Genomic DNA, 20216 nt, shown 5'->3' with positions numbered 1-20216 from the left:
ATTATTCTGATACAATAAATACATACAAGCAATCCTCATCTCAGAATAACTCATCTCTTTCACTTTTCCTGTTCTTTAGAAGGCTGCTAGGAGTTTCAGGGGGGAAAGGCCTAGAGGTTAAAAAATATCTATTGCTTAAGAACAGAAAGGGAAGAAACAAAAGCAAAAATAATCTAAAGTTGGCTGTCAATGAAAACTGCTCAGCAAGCCCAGCCTACCTATTGTTGGTGCTCTTTCATCACTTCATCTTTTTCCATACTTTCTTAGTCTTCCACTTCAGTTTTCCCGGTACTTGTAAGACCCTATTCCTTTACCTTAGGTTAATTAACAAGCATCATTATTTAAAAAGTCTAAAATGTGATGGGAACTAAGTCATTTAGAGACTAATGTAAACCAGTCCATGCTGTCTGCTTTATTCTCACCCTTGAGGTCAACTGGTATTCAAGAAAGTTTTGGGGTTTTTTCATTTGTATATATGCTTCATTGTATTCATATGTTACTTGTATATTCCTCATTGTAAAAGTGCCACATAATACAGAAATTGATAAAGCAATTAGAAAAAGTTTTGACTGGGTCATGGAGGGAGATCATTTGGATATTTAAAATTTATGAGGAATACTATATATCTGAGTGTGCTTATGAAGTGGAAACCTTGAAGAAGCTCTCATGGCCTCCATGAGAAGTATGCATCCAGTGCCCCTGGAAAGAAGGTGGCAGAATGGGAAGATAGGGGGAGAGTTCAAAAGGCACCAAAGACAAACTTTCTATAATTCAAAACTTAACAGCTCTAAAAGGAAGAAGGGAAAGACTTCCTCTTCTTTCCATACTCCCCTTTGCACACAACCTTCTTAACCTCATTTCTCTCTCTCAATACAGAATTCAATATATTACTAGTATTATGTATTCACATTGTGGGTTAGATAGGCTTTTATGGGTTAGATTGAGATACTATCATTTAAAATAGTTTTCATATAAAAATGATTAAAATGTCAAACATCAAATTCCAAAATAAATTTAGAGCACAATCCATATCAATGCCTGTCTCCTACATAAGACATAAAATAAGAGGACAAAATATGATAAATTCAGGAACTGGGACTCCCAAAGCAGAATACTAGGTCTTTGACATCTTAGAGACAGATCAAAATAAAAGTGAGCTCTTTTTAAAGAGGTATCAATCTGGTTAATTCGTGGCTCTTAATTTCTGCTAGGCAAAAGTAAAGGTAGAGATTTGGATGTTGTCAAAGTGAGCTCATTCCAGCACAGATTGCTTTTTCAGGGGAAGAAAGAGGAAGAGCTGTGGTGCACTGCTTCTCTGTGAGGTAGGGAAGGAGGAACTTGCAGCTGAATTGATATGATAGGAAAAAAGTAATGTGTGATAAGTTAATTTAGAGTAATCACCCTGGGTTAGGAATAGTTTAAGGAGATAAAATATACCTGTTTCTCAAGTAAATGTAAAATCATTTGTGGCTGGCTAGTGAACACAACTTTCATAGTACTCTTAAATGGTCTTATCCAACTAGCTCTTTTCAAATCTAGGTATAACTAATAACTGAGAAAGACTTGCCACTGAAGACCTCTGACACTTGTGATTTGCCATTTTTATTACTGTGAAGTTTAAGTTAAGTAGAGATCGCAATACCGGAGCAAATGATCATAGTCATATTTACATTACCTAACACTGTTTTTTTAACTTAAAGTAATATTTGGTCACCATCATCTTCTATACTGTATTGCATATTAGAAAAAAACAAGTTCAAAGCTGACCTTCCTCTGTCCTTCCAGCTTGAGTTTCTCCAGGTAGGATGGTTGAGGAAAAGGACTTGGTTACAATAAATTGCCTACACAATGGAAGTCAAGCCCTAAGAGAATCAATCTAACATGGGAGAAAGCACCAGGGAAGGGGAAAAGATGTGAATAGGTTCTGGAGAAAGGGCTGAGAGTCGGGCTGGGCGCTTCCTTCCTCTTTTCTCTGCTCAGTCCTCAGACTGCTTTTCCTTCTCCCAACTCTCCCCATCCTCTTTCTAGCTTCTTCCTTCCCTCCTAACCCCAACTCCAATTCTAAAAATATCTCCATCACTTAATTCTAGAAGTAGACTGGGGCCCAAACAGACTCTGAGGGAAATATAAATGATTAATAGAAATAGAAAAATATAATAATCTGAGAACTTGGAACTAACACACAGATACTTTGAAAAGGTCTTCAATTAGGGTGGTGTAGTGGATTGAATTATGTCCCCCCAAAACTCATTGAAGCTTAAACTGTGTCCCCTAGGTTTTATGTATTAGAAACCTGGCCCCCACTGTGACTGTTAAGAGGGTAGGAAATCCTATTATGGTAGTTGAAAGGTGGAGCCTTGAAGAGGTGACTGGATTTTAGGACCATGCCATAGTGAATGGATTAAAAACAGTGGTCAGGGGTGTGGTTCCAAGAGCGTTAAAAGAGGATAGTCTGTCTTTCTGCTCTCTCTCTGCTCTCTCCGCTCCACTATCTTGCAATGTTTGTCACTGTTGCCACCACCAGATGGACTTTGGACTTCCCAGCCTCAGGAAATGTAAGCAATAAATGTCATTTTTCTTTATAAAATACCCAATTCCATGTATTTTGTTATAAGCAACAAAATGTACTAATACAGGTGGGGTGGGTTATGTAGTAAGACTGCTTTTTCTAAACATCATTTGTTTGACTCTAAATTTAAATGCAGCATAGCTTGTTCAATATTTAAATGATTAAGATTTCAAAAATTATTAAAATCATCAAAATTACTGGTATTTTGGCACTTAACAATAGCACAGAACACTGGAATAACCAAAACTAATATCAGAGTTAATAAATTAATAGCTATTTTCAATGGCCAGTGTATACTGTAATGAAACGTTAAGTTTGTATATCTAATATGAAAGCTATGCCATCCTGGGATATTACACCTAAGCTGGTGATGCTTAACTCTAGGTGTGCATCAAAATATCCCCCCTCCCAGTGGTTCTGTGGGGTTGAGTCAAGACATCTCTATTTTTAAAAGCTTCATAGGTGATTCTGATACAAACTTATGGTTAAGAATGACTATTGTAGAGGATGTTAAATATTATTACACTTAACTTCCAATGTACTTCACTAAGTCACAGCAAAACTTTAAGATCCAACAAGCAGAGCTGCTTTACTTACAGATCCATTATTAATTTCACCATATCCTTGGATTTGTTTTTATTTGATAAGTATTACAGCAGCAGCTGAAAACACATTTAAATTTTCCTCTCCATATCACCAGGAAGTTATTTAAAAATAAAGCACATCAGTGAGAGTTTAAAAGTTAATAAATTTAAGTGGAGGTCAAGATGGCTGAAGAGGAGAGCTGCCTGCCGCTTTTCCGCCAAGAGTAGAAGCAGCCTGAGGCCCACGCCAGATGCAGCTGTAGCAGAATTGGCGCAAAGGAACAGCCTCAAAAGGGTGTCTTTACCCTGCCGAGAACCGGGAATCTTCCCCCAACCCGCACCTGCGACCCGCCGGTGGGCCACATCCCGCGTCGCAGCCGCAGCTGCAGACGTGGAAACATGGAGGCCTGAGCTGGCGTGTGTCGCCCCACGCTGCAGCGGTGACTGCGGCTTCTGACCCCCCACCCCCACCCACCCATCCCTGGAGCTGGAAGTGAATCAACCCGCAGCCGAGATGGGGAGACGTCCAGCGGAAGAGGCAGAAGCTCCGCGGAGACCACACGCCCTGTGGGGCCGCCACTGCCTGATCCAACAGGTAGGCTTCACTGCCACCACCCGGCTTCATTCCCAGCCCAGCCCAGTGCACACAGAGCGGGGAGTCATCCGCCAGGGGAGGCGGGAACTCCACAGGGTCCACGCTGCTGCCGTGCAATCCAGCAGCAGGTAGGCTTCACTGCCGCAACCCGGCTCCATCCCAAGCCCGGCCTAGTGCGCAGAGAGCAGGGAGACATCCTGCAGGGGAAGGGGAAGCTCTGCAGAGACCACACGCTCTGCGGTGCCTCGGCGCATGCCAGCAGCCAGGGCCAGAGTGCAGGGAAGAGGGAGTCACTGAGGTAGCCATACCAAATTGGCAACCACAGCAACATCTTAGTTAGTCAATAGTGTCAAAACTGTGGACTGTGAAACCCCCTGCCACAATGAATAAACGTCAAAGAAAAAATACCAGAAATACGAAAAATCAAGAAAGTACACCACCAAAAGATAATAAATCTCAAGCTCTAGATCCTATAGAACAAGAAGCTCTTGAAATGACTGACAAGGAATTTTGAGTGATAATTCTAAGGAAACTGAATGAGATACAAGAAAACTCAGCTAGACATCATGATGAAGGGAGGAAAAGTATACAGGACCTGAAGGAAGAAATGTACAAGGAAATCAATGCCCTGAAAAAAAAAATGTAGCAGAATTTGCTGAACAGAAGAAGTTATTCAGCGAAATAAAAAACACAATGGAGAGTTTAACCAGCAGGCTTGTCGAAGTTGAAGAGAGAACCTCTGAACTTGAAGATGGGCTATTTGAAATAACACAAGCAGACAAAAAAAAAAAAGAAAAAAGAATCAAAGATATTGAAGAAAATCTGAGAGAGATATCAGACAACCTTAAGCGCTCAAATATCCGAGTCATAGGTATTCCAGAAGGGGAGGAAAAAGGAGCCTGCATTGAAAACATATTAAACAAAATAGTGGCAGAAAACTTCCCAGGTATAGGAAAAATCACAGATCTTCAGATCCAGGAAGCTCGACCATCTCCAAACGTATTCAACCCAAAAAAGGTCTTCTCCAAGACATGTTACAGTCAAATTGGCAAAACTCAAAGACAAAGAGAGAATCTTAAAAGCTGCAAGAGAGAAGCATCAAATCACCTATAAGAGAGCCCCAATCAGGCTAACATCAGACTTTTCATCACAAACCCTAAAAGCCAGAAAGGAATGGGATGATGTATTCAAAATACTAAAAGACAGAGATTGTCAGCCAAGAATACTCTACCCTGCAAGGCTATCCTTCCGAAATGAAGGGCAAATAGTATATTTCTCAGACAAACAAAAACTGCGGGAGTTTACCACCACACGACCACCCTTACAAGAAATTCTCAAGGGAGAACTGGTTTGGTTCCTGAAAAATAACTACCACTGCCATAAAACCCCAGAAAAATCTAAACCCACTAGTATAATAAAAATGGCATTCATGAAGAGAAAACAAACAAACAAAAATGCTATCTACAACCTAAGGAACCAACAAACACAGAAACCAAACAGTAAATCAGAAAGCAAGGAACAAAAGACACCTAAGACAACCAAACAACAATCAACAAAAGGCTAGGAATAAATCAACACCTTTCAATAACAACTCTTAATGTTAAAGGCTTAAATTCCCCAATCAAAAGACACAGACTGGCTGACTGGATTAATAAGGAGGACCCAACTATATGCTGCCTTCAAGAGACCCACCTCACCCATAAAGATTCACATAGACTAAGAGTGAAAGGATGGAAAAAGATTTACCATGCAAACAGAAAAGAAAAACGAGCTGGAGTAGCTATTCTTTTTCTGACAAAGTAGACTTTAAACTAAAAACCATAAAAAGAGACAATGAGGGACACTACTTAATGATAAAAGGACTAATCCATTAAGAAGACATAACAATCATAAATATGTACGCAACCAATGTTGGAGCAGCCAGATTTATCAAACAAACTCTATTAGACCTAAAGAAGGAAATAGACACTAATACCATAATAGCAGGGGACCTGAACACCCCACTGTCAATATTAGACAGATCATCTAGGCAAAGAATCAGTAGAGAAACACAAGATCTAAACAATACTCTAGACCAATTGGACTTGGCAGATATCTACAGAACATTCCATCCAACAACCTCAGAATATTCATTCTTCTCATCAGCACATGGATCATTCTCCAGGATAGATCACATATTGGGTCACAAATCAAGTCTCAATAAATTCAAAAAAGTTGGAATTATCCCATGTATTTTCTCAGACCATAATGGATTAAAACTAGAAATCAATAACAAACGAAATTCTGGAAACTATACCAACACATGGAAATTAAATAGCATTCTACTTAATGACATATGGATCAAAGAAGAAATCAAGCAGGAAATCAAAAAATTTATTGAAACTAATGAAAATAATGATACATCATACCAAAACCTGTGGGATACTGCAAAAGCAGTATTAAGGGGGAAATTTATTGCATTAAATGCTCACCTCAGAAGAATGGAAAGATGGCAAGTGAACAACCTAACACTTCACCTTAAAGATCTAGAATAACAAGAACAATCCAAACCTAAAGTGAGCAGACGGAAAGAAATCATTAAGATCAGAGCAGAACTTAATGAAATTGAAACCCAAAAAACAATACAAAAGATCAATGAATCAAAAAGTTGGTTTTTTGAAAAGATAAATAAAATTGACAAACCATTAGCATGGCTAACAAAAAAAAAAAAAAAAGAGAGAAGATTCAAATAACAAAAATTAGAAATGAAAAAGGTGATATTACAACTGATTCATCCGAAATACAAGGAATCATTCAAGACTATTATAAACAACTATACACCAACGAGTTTGAAAATCTGGAGGAAATGGATAAATTTCTGGACACACACAAGCTCCCAAAACTGAGCCATGAAGATGTAGAAAATCTGAACAGACCAATAACAATAAAGGAGATTGAAGCTGTTATCAGAAAGCTCCCAACAAAGAAAAGCCCAGAACAAGACGGATTCACTGCAGAATTTTACCAAACATTCAAAGAGGAATTGACACCGATTCTTTACAAACTATTCCAAAAGATTGAAACAGACGCAAATCTCCCAAACTCATTCTATGAAGCAAACATCATCCTGATACCAAAACCAGGTAAAGATATAACCAAAAAAGAAAACTACAGGCTGATATCCTTGATGAATATAGGTGCAAAAATCCTCACTAAAATACTAGCAAACAGAATACAGCAACACATACATAAAATTATTCACCACGATCAAGTGGGATTCATCCCAGGGATGCAAGGTTGGTTCAACATACGCAAATCAATAAATGTGATACACCATATTAATAAAATCAAACACAAGGACCATATGATCATCTCTATAGATGCTGACAAAGCATTGATAAAATTCAACACTCATTCATGACAAAGACCCTCTATAAGATAGGTATAGAGGAAAAGTATCTCAACATAATTAAAGCCATATATGCCAAACCCACTGCCAATATCATCCTGAATGGGCAAAAGCTGAAAGCTTTTCCTTTAAGAACAGGAACTAGACAAGGATGCCCACTCTCACCACTCCTATTCAACATAGTGTTGGAAGTACTAGCCAGAGCAATCAGAGAAGAGAAGGAAATAAAGGGCATCCAGATTGGAAAAGATGAAGTCAAACTGTCCCTGTTTGCAGATGACATGATCCTATATATCGAACAGCCTAAAGCCTCTACAAAAAACTCTTGGAATTGATAAATGATTTCAGCACAGTAGCAGGATACAAAATCAACACACAAGAATCAGTAGCATTTCTCTTCTCCAATAGTAAACATGCAGAACGAGAAATCAAGAAAGCCTGCCCATTTACAATAGCCACCAAAAAAATAAAATACTTAGGAATTGAGTTAACCAAGGAGGTGAAAAATCTCTATAATGAGAACTACAAACCACTGCTGAGAGAAAGTAGAGAGGCTATAAGAAGATGGAAAGATATCCCATGCTCTTGGATTGGAAGAATCAACATAGTGAAAATGTCCATACTACCCAAAGTGATATACAAATTTAATGCAATCCCCATCAAAATCCCAATGACATTTTTCTCAGAAATGGAAAGAACTATCCAGACATTTATATGGAATAACAAAAGACCACGCATAGCCAAAGCAACGCTGAATAAAAAAAATAAAGCTGGAGGCATAACACTACCTGACTTTAAACTATACTACAAAGGTATAATAACCAAAACAGTATGGTACTGGCATAAAAACAGACACACTGACCAATGGGATAGAATAGAGAATCCAGAAATCAACCCACACACCTACAGCCATCTGATCTTTGACAAAGGCACCAAGCCTATACACTGGAGAAGAGACTGCCTCTTTAGCAAATGGTGCTAGGAGGACTGGATATCAATATGCAGGAGAATGAAACTAGACCCACACCTTTCACCATACACTAAAGTAAACTCAAAATGGATTAAAGAATTAAATATACACTCTGAAACAATAAAACTTCTTACAGAAAACATAGGAGAGACACTTCAGGAAATAGGACTGGACAGAGACTTCATGAATACGACCCCAAAAGCACGGGCAACCAAAGGAAAAATAAACAAATGGGATTATATCAAACTAAAGAGCTTCTGCACAGCAAAAGAAACAATTAACAGAGTTAAAAGACAACCAACAGAGTGGGAGAAAATATTTGCAAAATATACATCTGACAAAGGATTAATATCCAGAATATACAAGGAACTCAAACAACTTTACAAGAAAAAAAGAAGCAACCCAATTAAAAAATGGGCAAAAGAGCTAAGTAGGCATTTCTCTAAGGAAGATATACAAATGACCAACAGACATATCAAAAAATGTTCAACATCACTCAGCATCCGGGAAATGCAAATCAAAACTACACTGAGATACCATCTCACCCCAGTTAGGATGGCTAAAACCCAAAAGACTCTGAATGATAAATGCTGGTGAGGTTGCAGAGAAAAAGGAACTCTCATACACTGTTGGTGGGACTGCAAAATCGTGCAGCCTCTGTGGAAAATGGTATGGAGGTTCTTCAAACAATTGCAGATAGATCTACCATATGACCCAGCTATCCCACTGCTGGGAATATACCCAGAGGAATGGAAATCATCAAGTCGAAGGTATACCTGTTCCCCAATGTTCATCGCAGCACTCTTTACAATAGCCAAGACTTGGAACCAACCCAAATGTCCATCATCGGATGAGAGGATACGGAAAATGTGGTATATATACACAATGGAATACTACTCAGGTATAAAAACGAATGAAATACTGCCATTTGCAACAACATGGATGGATCTTGGGAGAAGTATATTAAGTGAAACAAGTCAGGCACAGAAAGAGAAATACCACATGTTCTCACTTATTGGTGGGAGCTAAAAATAAATAAATAAATTCACACACACACAGAGACACAAACACAAAAACCGGGCGGGGGGGGGGAGAAGACATAACAACTACAATTCCTTGAAGTTGATACGACAAGCAAACAGAAAGGACATTGTTGGGAGGGAGGGGGGAGAGGGAGGAGGGAGGGAGGTTTCGGTAATGGGCCACAATAATCAACCACATTGTACATCGACAAAATAAAATTAAGAAAAAAAAAAAAGTTAATAAATTTAGAGGTGGGCTGGGAAGTAGGTGTTTACTTTAAAAAATAGAGCTATCAGCGTACAGTGTGGAATAAGTAATAGGTAAGAGTAAAGCTAGGAAAGAAACGGGAAGCTATATTGTCATTAAATTTTCCTGAAATATGTCTTCATGGCATGATTTATTATTTTATTCACATTGATGAGAACTTACCAAATATGCTCATATTCAAATGGAAAGAAAATATTACCTCAAGATATAATGTATTTTCAGATCACGTATTTTGGTATTATCTATGTAACAGGTACTCCTACTAATATTAAAAATCAAGAGCTAGTTGTACTATTTGGACACCATGGGCCAGTATCTTAACCTCAATTTATTTCCTTTTATTTCTTATCTATACATTATGGAAAAATAAAGTTTATTAACATACCTTGGGTCAAGAAGACTCCTCAAAAACTTGAAAAGCAAAACCTGGTTCTGAATTAAAAATAAATAAATAAATAAATACCATTAAATATTAAAACAAAATTTTCAAATTATACTATGGTAAAGAAGTACTCTAGACTACCTCTTTAAAATATACAGATACATGACTATTTCCATTAAGCCTGCTGTACAGCTCTAAGAAATTCTAAAGAATCATTTGGAGGTCCTCAACATCCTATTGATAATTCTAATCACTGTTATACGTTCAATTTTGAGTGCAGAAGGAATACACCTTGTTGTTGCCCAAAAAGGAAATACCGCTACTGAGGCAAATCCTTGAGCTATTCCCAGCACGAGTACCCTTGGAGTGGCAGGTGCTGTGAACTGTTCTGCTGATGGTGAGTTCTGGCTGCACTGATAAGTTTCACATTGCCTCACTTGGTCCTCCTTGTGACAGTGGCCTGCTGTGAGACAGTCAATCTAGGTAGGATGGGAGTTTGAGGCCCAAATTAACCACCGCCTAAAAAAGCTTATTAACTCCACAATATAATCAACTATAGAAGAAATGGCAATCAAACTGCAACATGTTAGCAATTAATATGCCATAAAATCTGGGTTTTGTTTCTGCCACTTATTAGCTATGTGACTTTGTATAAGTCACTTATCATCTTAGCAATTCGGTTTCCTCATGTGTAAAAAAAGAGGACAGCAATATCTTTTCTGCCTTCTGCACTGAGTAGTAGTGAGGGTTAAAAGAGATAAACCTGCAAACACTACATAAATATAAATAATGTTTCTAAGTTCTTGGGAAAATGAAGCAAACATTATTATTGTTTAGTTTTTCTTTTCTTTTTTTTTTTTTTTTTTGCGGCTGGCTATACAGGATCCAAACCCTTGACCTTGGTGCTGTAACACTGCACTCTAACCAAATGAGCTAACCGGCCAGCATCAAACTTCACTTGTAAAAAGCAGGGGATTCTCAAAGCTGAAAAGGATTATTATCATTGATTAGAATGTGATTTTTAAAACATGTTTTAAAAATCTTTTCCATAATCACTTTGTTTTACTTTACACAACTTTCCTCCTGGTTATAAAAACGTTGTAGCTTATTTTTCATTTCAAGAATTCTGAAAACAGTTGGTCAGAGGCTTCTTTCTTTCAGTCAAAAGTAAGGTACCTTATAAGATTTGTGTGGGATGCCCTCACAATCAATAAAGCTCTGCAATAAGATACTTTGTTTCTTTAAGGAAATGTCTAAGAGTTCAAAAACAGACCACAGTCAAAAAAAACCTACCTTTTTATTATCCATTACCCTTCAGCTTTAATATATTTGTCTGATATATGACATTACATTCATTTACTGGGCCTGTCTCTTAATATCCTAAGAGACTACAGGAAATCCTGCAGTAAGAGGAGGGTTTTACCAGAACTACTGACTTAAAGGGGAGAGAAGCTCTGGAGATTGCGAATAGTTTTAGCAGAAACGTCCCCTTCTCCCCCTCACTAGACTGGATTTGATGTCCCTCCAAGTACTTCCTCCGTTTCCTGGGCAATGCTCTATTATTGTTCAAGGCAAACTATTCTGTAATTGTCTTTTGGCTTGTCTTCTTCATTGACAGCAGGGATCACATCTATATGTTTTTGTATCTTTAGCACTTAATTTTTTGGCCCACAACCGGTACATAAATATTTATTGAATTAATGGATGTCTTTATCTTAAGATAATGGACCTCATCATCCATGACAATCAAGCCTGATATCTGGGAGTCATTTTTAATTCCTCTCATCATATTCAACTAATTTCCAAATTGTGTATATTTTGCTTCACGATTATGTCCTGAATCTGTCCTCTCACTGCCACTGACTTAGTCCTGGTTGTCACCACCTTTTGCCTAGAACTTTTGCCTTTTAACTGGTCTCTATCCTCCATTTGCTCTCCTTGCCAGTCCGTTCTCCTCACTGCTATCCAGAGTTTATTTTCACTAAAATGGATCTAATGGTGTCATTCCTTTGCTTAAAAAACTTAAGTAATTCTTCAGTACACAGATGATACAGTATAAATTTCTTTGCACTACATATAAGACTGTTCTGTAACAATACCCAAGGTATATGACGGTACTTCAAAAAGTTTGCAGAAAATAGAATTAAAAGATAATACAAAACTTTCCATGAAGTACTTTTGTATGAAGTAATATAAACCTTTCTGTGAAGTACTCTTTGAAGTTCACTCATATTTTCCAGTCTCTATAATTTTAACTCCTCTTCTCCAACATATCTCTTATAGTTAAATCTAAGGCCACTTCCACTCTGGCCCCCACGATATCATGCTTCACCTGACCATTCTCTGAACATGCATGCTGCTTCATGCCTTCAAGTCTTTACATACACAGGATCTTCTTATTTAGAAAGCCCTTCCCAATTCTCTGCTTGGAAAAGTGATACCAATCATTCAAGACCAATTCAAGTACCTCTGGGACTTCTTATCTGACTTTCTCACAGTCCATCGCTCTCTCCTCTTATTTCTACAGCACTTTTTAAATATCTCTAGCACAGTTCTTATAACATAGCACTACAGTTATGTAAGTGCTTCTCTGTTCCATAGGAAAAATTAAAAGAAAGGTTGTATTTTCATTTGTATCCCCAGGGCCTAGCACACTGCGGTACAGAATAGGGTCACAGTAAGTGTTTAAATGAATGAATTCCACACCTTTCTCTCTCACGCCAGCTAATCCCTCCTGCTCTGGTTTACATCTTGCGCAGCTGTACCCTGCTACCACTGCTGCCACTCTGGGTTGTGCTTCATGTGCCTGTCCCCTACTTCTATCACTTGTGGCCATAACAGCAGTGAGCAAACTCAACACTAGCACTGCCGTGGTAACTAATAAGTGGAATATTAGGCCTATTAAATAGTACTTCTAACCGACATTCTCAATATTGTGCATGCATTTAGCTGTATTCTAGTTAAGATTTTCCAAGAAGAAATCCTAAATAGTCAGCACTAACCCAATTTGAGGATGACAAAGTTTTGAATAAATAACATTAACCTCAAAAAGAAAAGGGTTGTGGATCCTATAGCAAAAGAAAATGGGAGGAAGACAGGATCTTCTGTGGATTACGATTTCTAGAATAAGTACAGGTTACAGTTCCAAAAATGTTTCTTTGATGTTAATATTTGTTATGCACAAAGATGAGTTCCCTTATTTCAAGATTCAGAAATCATTACACAACTACTCCCAAATATACACACATACACAACGTGTACAAACTTCTATTAACTATCATTTGAAGAAATTACTACAATCAAAAGTTCTTAGGTAGAGATTCAATAATCGTCTCTGCTCCAGATGTTTTTTCCCAATATACTTTTGCAATATTTACCTGAAGCTTTTTAATGACTGTTTCAATCTGTCCAGAAAAGTGCATAGCAACCAGCTCTGCAGCTTTACAGGGCTTCAGGGACACAAGTTCCTGGAGTTAAAGAAACAGATGAAGTAATCTTTAAGGGTATATTTAAATAGAATATCCATAGATGTGAAACATGATTACCTACCTCAATATTATCACAAGCTTCCACACTGCATCTCAGGAGATCTTGACATAGGGCCTCAATTTGAAGCATACATTGCAAATGAGCCAAATTAGAAATATGCCATGTAAAAAATCAGAATTTGACAAAAAAAAAAAAAGGTAATTCAGAATTCTTAAAAAAATGAAAGCACTGTAAAATTCTGGATTCCAGCCATGATATCTCCAGGAAGAACAGAGGAAACAAAAGTTTCCCAAATTCCCTATCAATGAATTTCACCCTTGAGCTTAAAGTAATAACTTGAAGAAATGAGAAAAAGTATAGTTGTAATTTCTCTGGCTAAGAATTCTAAAACTTTACTTCTGGTGCCCGGTGGATTTTAAAACCGGAGTTGTCTCAAATCAACTTAAGGTCCTATTTTTTAAATGAGAATAAAATGTTGACCACTATTAACTAACCACTCTTAATAACACCTATACCTGTCAAATTTAAGACTTCCAATCTGCCCTCTCCTTGAACTTTCCTTGACATTACTGGCTATCTTTTCTTCTTAAAACTCTTTTCTTCATTTCTATCACCTACTATACCTACTATGCCAACTGTACCTTCTCTGGGGCAACACTGCAACCAAACACATCTATGATGCATGGCTAAAATGCAAAGACAGAATGTAGACCAACATAGCATATTATCAAATAAAACTTAGACATGTTATTGTGATTGCAATATGATATATCTATTAATTAGATATAATATAATTATTACATTATATCTAATAATAGATATGATATACCTGTTAGTTATTCTTAGGCAGTATTTGTAGATTACTAACAATTAGCTGACACAAATAACTAGTTTACACTACTTTGATGCAACACATCTCAAAAGAGAGAAGGTAAAACTAATCAATATCACAAACAAAACTGGGGATATTACTACTGATCTGCAGACATTTAAAAAAATAAGAAATTATCACGAATTAATTTATGATAAGAATTTGACATTTTAGACAAAATGGATAAATTCCTAAAAAGTATAATTTGATAAACTGACTTAAGAAACAGAAAGCCTGAATTGATTTTTATGCATTAAAAAAATTGAATGTGTAGTCAAAAATCTTTCCATATGGAAAATCCCAGGCCCAGAAAGCCTCACAGCAACCATTTAAGGAAAAAATAATTCCAACATTAACTGACCTCTTAGGGAGAACAGAAAAAAGGAAACTTTTCCAGCTCATTGCATGAGGCTAGCAACATTTTGATACCTAAACTCAAAAGGACAATATAAGAAAGGAAAATTACAGATCAATCATAACTATGAATATTGACACAAATATCATAAATAAAAACAAAATCCAACAATATGAAAAAAGAGTAATATATCAGATCAGGTTGCATTTATCAGCAAATTCAAGGTTGGTTTAACCTCAATAACATTTACCACAAAAACAGAAAAAGACAAAGGTGATAAAATTCAAAATCCATTCATGAGAAAACCTTCAGTATACTAGAAATAGAAGTAAACTTCCATAAAAATCCTTATAATAAACATTATACCCGTGTTGGAAATGAAATTTTAAAATACCATTAACAATAGCATTAAAAATATAAAGTTGTGACAGTAAATCTAACTAAAGATAAGAAAATCTCTACAGAGGAAATTATAAAACTTTATAGAAAGATATTAAATAAAGGGTTATACCATATAGTCATAGACTGGAAGACTCAATACAGTACTATAAAGACTGTCAATTATTTTCCAAAGAATTAAGAGATTCAATGCAATGCCTGTCAGAATCACAAAACAAAAAGTTTTTTTGGTGAAACTTGAACTGATTCTAAAATGTATTTGGAAGTATAAAAAGTCAACAATAGCCAAAACTCTCTTAAAGACATCAAGACTTATTATATAACAATATTTAACATAGTGTGTTATTCAATGGAATACTACTCTGCCATAAAAAAAGAATGAAATACTGTAATTCACAGCAACATGGCTGAACTCAGAGAAAATCATGTTAAGTGAAACAAGCCAGGCACAGAAAGAGAAATACCACATGTCCACACTCTTAAGTGGGAGCTAAAAATAAACAAATAAATTTTTTAAAAAGAAAGATACAACAATCACAACAATACATTTAACTTTCAAAGAGAAGAGGACTGAGGTTACCAGAGGTGGGAAAGGCTAAGGGTGAAGGGGGAAAACGGAGAAACTGGCAAAGGGACAAGAAAAACAATTACACTGTATAATGTTGAATATACTAATTATCCTGATTTGAGTATCGTGTATTGATATTCAACTCTGTATCTCGCAAATATGTACAATCAACTATGTTACAATAAAAAATAAATGAAAAAAAATAAATTCTACCATGTCTACATAACAAAATATTGATATGGAGAAATATGATAGCCCATATACCAGAGCATTATAGTGGTCATCTTTTGTGGGGAAGGGCAGGGGAGACAATAATGTAGGACTTGTGCTTTCTGAGTCAAGCATTTTTGTTATATTGGTGCTTCTTACAATGAGCATTATCATCATCATAATAAGAAAAGCAAAGATTTTAAAATAATATGTGTAAGTTCACTGACATGGAAAGATTACCCTCGTGTATTATTATGTGAAAAACACAGGTTACAAAACAGCATGAACATTAGGATTATATTTATATAAAGTATCCTGTGCACATGTATGTGGCCTATATGTGTGTTGAGAGAGAATGGGCAAGAACAGAAAGATGTTCAGAAGGAGGTTAAAAATGTTACTGCATGTTATCAAATGGCTAGAAGAGAGGAGATTGAATGCCCTCATCACAAAGAAATGATTAAGTCCTACAATGATGAATATGCTAATTACCCTGGTTTGATCATCACACAATGTATACATGTAATGAAATATAACTCTGCACCCCACGAACATGTATAAGCAATATATTTCAATAAAAAAATGTTAACAAAGAAAAATATAATAAAATAGTGTGGTATTGATGCAGAGACAAATAGACCAATGAAACAGAAGAAGGCCTAGAAAAATAGATCACGCATATATATAGATCCTTGATATACTTATGACAAAGGTAGTACTGCTGAGCAATGGGGAAAGGCAACCTTTTAAAATAACTGCTATTAGGGAAATTGGGCATCTGCATTTCAAAAAATTAACTGGACCCGTACCTTATACAATATATAAAAAATTGCTTTCAGGTGGACCTCAGATCTAAAGGTTAAAAAAAAAAAAAAAAGAAAGAAAGCCTTTAGATGATAATATAGGAGGACATCTCCTTAAGTATAGAGGGGAAAAGAAATGATTATTTTGACTACTTAAGAAAAAAACTTTTCTTAAAAAGAACCATAAAAAGATTGGAAGAAAAAGCCACAGAGTGAGAAAGATAATTGTAACATATATTGCTATATTAACAGTACATAAAGAAATCCTACAAATCAATAAGCATAAGAGACATTCAAGCAGAAAAATGGGTAAAAGACCTCAACAGGCACATCACAAGAGAGGAAATTTAAATGGCCAATAAACATATGAAAAGGATGTCAATCTCATTAGTAATTAGGGTAACGTAAATTTAAAACATGAGATATCATTACACATTCACTAGACTGGCAAAGTTTTAAGGTCTGGCAAGGACATAGATCCAATGGGAACTCTCATACAATGCTTGCATCCAGTGAGGTTTAAGAGGGCTGGCTGGTTAGCTCACTTGTTGTGAGCACAGCCTTATAACACCAACATTGGGATATTAATCTCAATTAACTAGCAATTATATTCTCTATAGCAGAGATTACCAGTAGCATGCATCAGAATTACTTGCAGGGGTTGTTAAAACACATATTGCTGTGCCTCACCCTTAGAATTTCTGATTCAATAGGTCTGAGGTACAGACTAAAACTTTGCATTTCTGTCACATTCTCATCTGATACTCTAATGCTGGTCTGGGGACCTAACTGAGAACCACTGCCCTATAGAAACGCACATGGCTTGCTCAAGATGCATATATAAGAATGATCATGGACAGGTAACTTTTTAATATTCAAAAACTAGAAACAACTGAAACACCCATCAACAGTAAAATGGATGAACTGCGATATACTTATAAAATTGAATACTGTACAATAAAAGTGAATTCAGTTACACACAACAAAATGTACAAACTTCTCAAACAAAATATTGAGCAAAAATAAGACAGAAAAGAGAGTGTAATTTCATTTACATAAAGTTCAAAAATAGGCAAGACAAAAACATATATTTAGAGATATATGCAAACACAGTAACAGTACACAGAAAGGCAAGAAATTATCACAAAGAGCAGGACAATGGGTATATGGGGAGGGAGGGGGAAGAGGCAGGGGATTGTGATCAGGAAAAGATACATGACAAGAGTCTGGGATACTGGAAATATTCTATTTCTTGATCTGGCATAGGATATTTGCTTTTTAATTTTTTATGTTAAAATGTACGTTTGTTTTATGCACTTTCCTGAATGTTTTTTATACTTCAAAATAAAAAATGTAAAAATAAAATCTAATGAAACATATTTGTTCATACTGGAAAAAACATCTAAACCTGAGATTCTTTTCTTGGGGTCCAAACACCCAGTCTAAGAATGGTTTTTAGGGGGTCTGTGGATCCCTGATACTGTAAACAAAAGTATGTATCTATGCACATGTGCAATATTTGAGACACAGGTCCAAATCTTTCATTCTCAAAAGAGATCTACAGCCACAAAAGTGTTAAGAACCATTAAGCTATAAACTGTGTGTACTGTCAGAAACCTTTATTATGATAACTTTTCCCCTTATGTATTTGATGTCGATTACATTTACATTACTGAAGACACAGAAGTCCTTTAATAAAAAATCTATATACTTGTAATTGTGGCCTTAAGAGATATTAAAAAGTTCAAGGTGAAAAAATATGCAGATGTGGAAAAAAACAGCAGAAATAATTGTGTAGCAAAAATATTTCTTTCTTCTTCAGCATGAGTTTTCTACTAAATAATTTGCTTGCTCATTGATTAATCCATCATGTTTCACATTATGCAGAGAGGCAAAGCTTCATTCTTGGATGTCTGAGGTCCATGTGCTAAAACCATTGCATAATGCAGATGAGGTGAAATAAAGTATGAGCCATAATGTAACTATGGAGACTTGAAGAAGGCGATGACAAAGAATATAAAATGATTAAAGGAATAAAGATAAAGCTCAAAATTAGAGAAGGTGTTGTTGAATTCGTTCACCAAGATACACTTATCTTGTTGTTAGCAGCAATATGACAACAAGAAATAACATACATCATGTTCTCAATCCAACAGATGAAAGTGTGGAAATTACTTTAGACCATGCATCTCATGACTGACTGTACCAGCTTTCACACAAGATGTTTCACAAAAGATACTGCTCACATTTCTGATCTTTCTAAACTTTACAACCTTCAGGAACTAAAAGTATTCACATCACATGCGATATTTCTCAAAGTTTCAGAGCTCATCCTTTCTTAGCATTTTACACATCTATAAAAAATTTTATAACATGTTGAATAATCATATATTTCACTACAAACTCTAAATCCATCACCTGATCCTTGCTATGAGAAGAATAAGAGAAACTCTGTAGACATACATGTTATTTCCAAAACTAGGATTACCTCAGCATCTTTCCTTACTACTTTTTTTTCAATAACCAGTGACCCATAAAACAAAATAGATTTCAACAAAACTGCAGCTCTGCTGGTTTCTGAGGTAAACAGTATGTTATAAACTGAAGTAAACTAAAGTCAGAAGTAATTTTTGGGCTCCCTTTCAGAATACATTCTGATCACAGGCTCACCACACATGTAGTCTCTTCATTTAGACATCGATAAACATATTTTTAAAAAAAGAACTTTTCATTTTGATACTGAAGTCAACTCTTGTAAAATAATATGTATAAATAAAATAAGTGAATCAGTTGACTACACCTAGGTCAGAATCATCATCCTGTTACATAATAAAGGAAATACTTGAGAGAGAAGAATTCACTACGGTAATGTTTCTAAAAGCTCACTGGGTGACTGAAGGGAATGGCCCCCATAATGTATTAGGAAAAAAGACCAGCAGTATGCTCAGAATCATTCTAAGAACTTTGTAAAGACCCATGAATATTCCAGTCTGTCACTACCTAATTGAACATTGCCTATTTTCAGAACTCATGATATAATAAATTGTGTGTGACCCACACTTTGTGAATACAGATATGAAATGGAATAAATCATATGAAAAATATTTTAATCCTCAAGTAAATCAACTTAATAATGTGATACCTGCCATTGCTTAGTTAGCATAAAGTTAATTTGGAAAATATCCATTCAAATGAGGAAGTTTAAAAAGTTTTGTTGAATCAGTACCTCAATATGATCCATTGCTTTATGCCATACAGACTGCTTCTCCTCTGCACTGTGTCCAGGAATGGATAAGATATTGTGAATATAATTAAAAACGTCCTCCTGAAAAGCACAAGACAATATAATTTATTCATTCATTCACTCACTCAAGCAATATTTAGTCACTATCTACAATCTGTATCAGTCTTGGTAAGTATTATTTGGAGATGGAAAACCATGTGGAGATAGTTACTAATGGAAAAGTAACACCAAAGAGAAAGAGTAATTTTTTAAAGTTTAAGGTAGAATCTTAGAAGTTACAAACCTATTCCAATTAATTTTTACCTCAATTTATTAACCTTTATTGACCTAATGAAGGAATATCATACTTTTGCTTCTGGTGGTCCTTATTCACATTCCCAATTTAATTTCAAATCACTCTTGCCCTTGTCTATTATGCTCCACCTATACTGATTTTCGCTTCATCTATACAATCTCTATTCAGTTGAACATGTCAGTTTCTTCCCCACCTAAGGGCCTC

At 35.9% G+C, this 20216-nt stretch overlaps 1 protein-coding gene across 4 annotated transcripts in view; it reads right to left on the bottom strand.

Moving 5' to 3' along the window:
* The window catches only part of VPS8 (VPS8 subunit of CORVET complex), a 254205-nt gene that overhangs the window by 112172 nt on the left and 121817 nt on the right, over window positions 1–20216 (bottom strand). For all 4 annotated transcript variants that reach the window (XM_063098643.1, XM_063098634.1, XM_063098627.1 and 1 more), the window contains 3 exons: window positions 19700–19798; window positions 13156–13245; window positions 9782–9828 (listed from right to left, as the gene is read on the bottom strand). In XM_063098643.1, the coding sequence (XP_062954713.1) occupies window positions 9782–9828; window positions 13156–13245; window positions 19700–19798 (236 nt within the window). The remainder of the gene's footprint in view (window positions 1–9781; window positions 9829–13155; window positions 13246–19699; window positions 19799–20216) is intronic.

The sequence above is a fragment of the Cynocephalus volans genome, chromosome 1, assembly GCF_027409185.1.
Source record: "Cynocephalus volans isolate mCynVol1 chromosome 1, mCynVol1.pri, whole genome shotgun sequence".
Taxonomy (NCBI): Eukaryota; Metazoa; Chordata; class Mammalia; order Dermoptera; family Cynocephalidae; genus Cynocephalus; species Cynocephalus volans.
The sequence above is the reverse complement of the archived record's forward strand: the minus strand, read 5'-3'. Positions and strand labels throughout refer to the sequence as shown.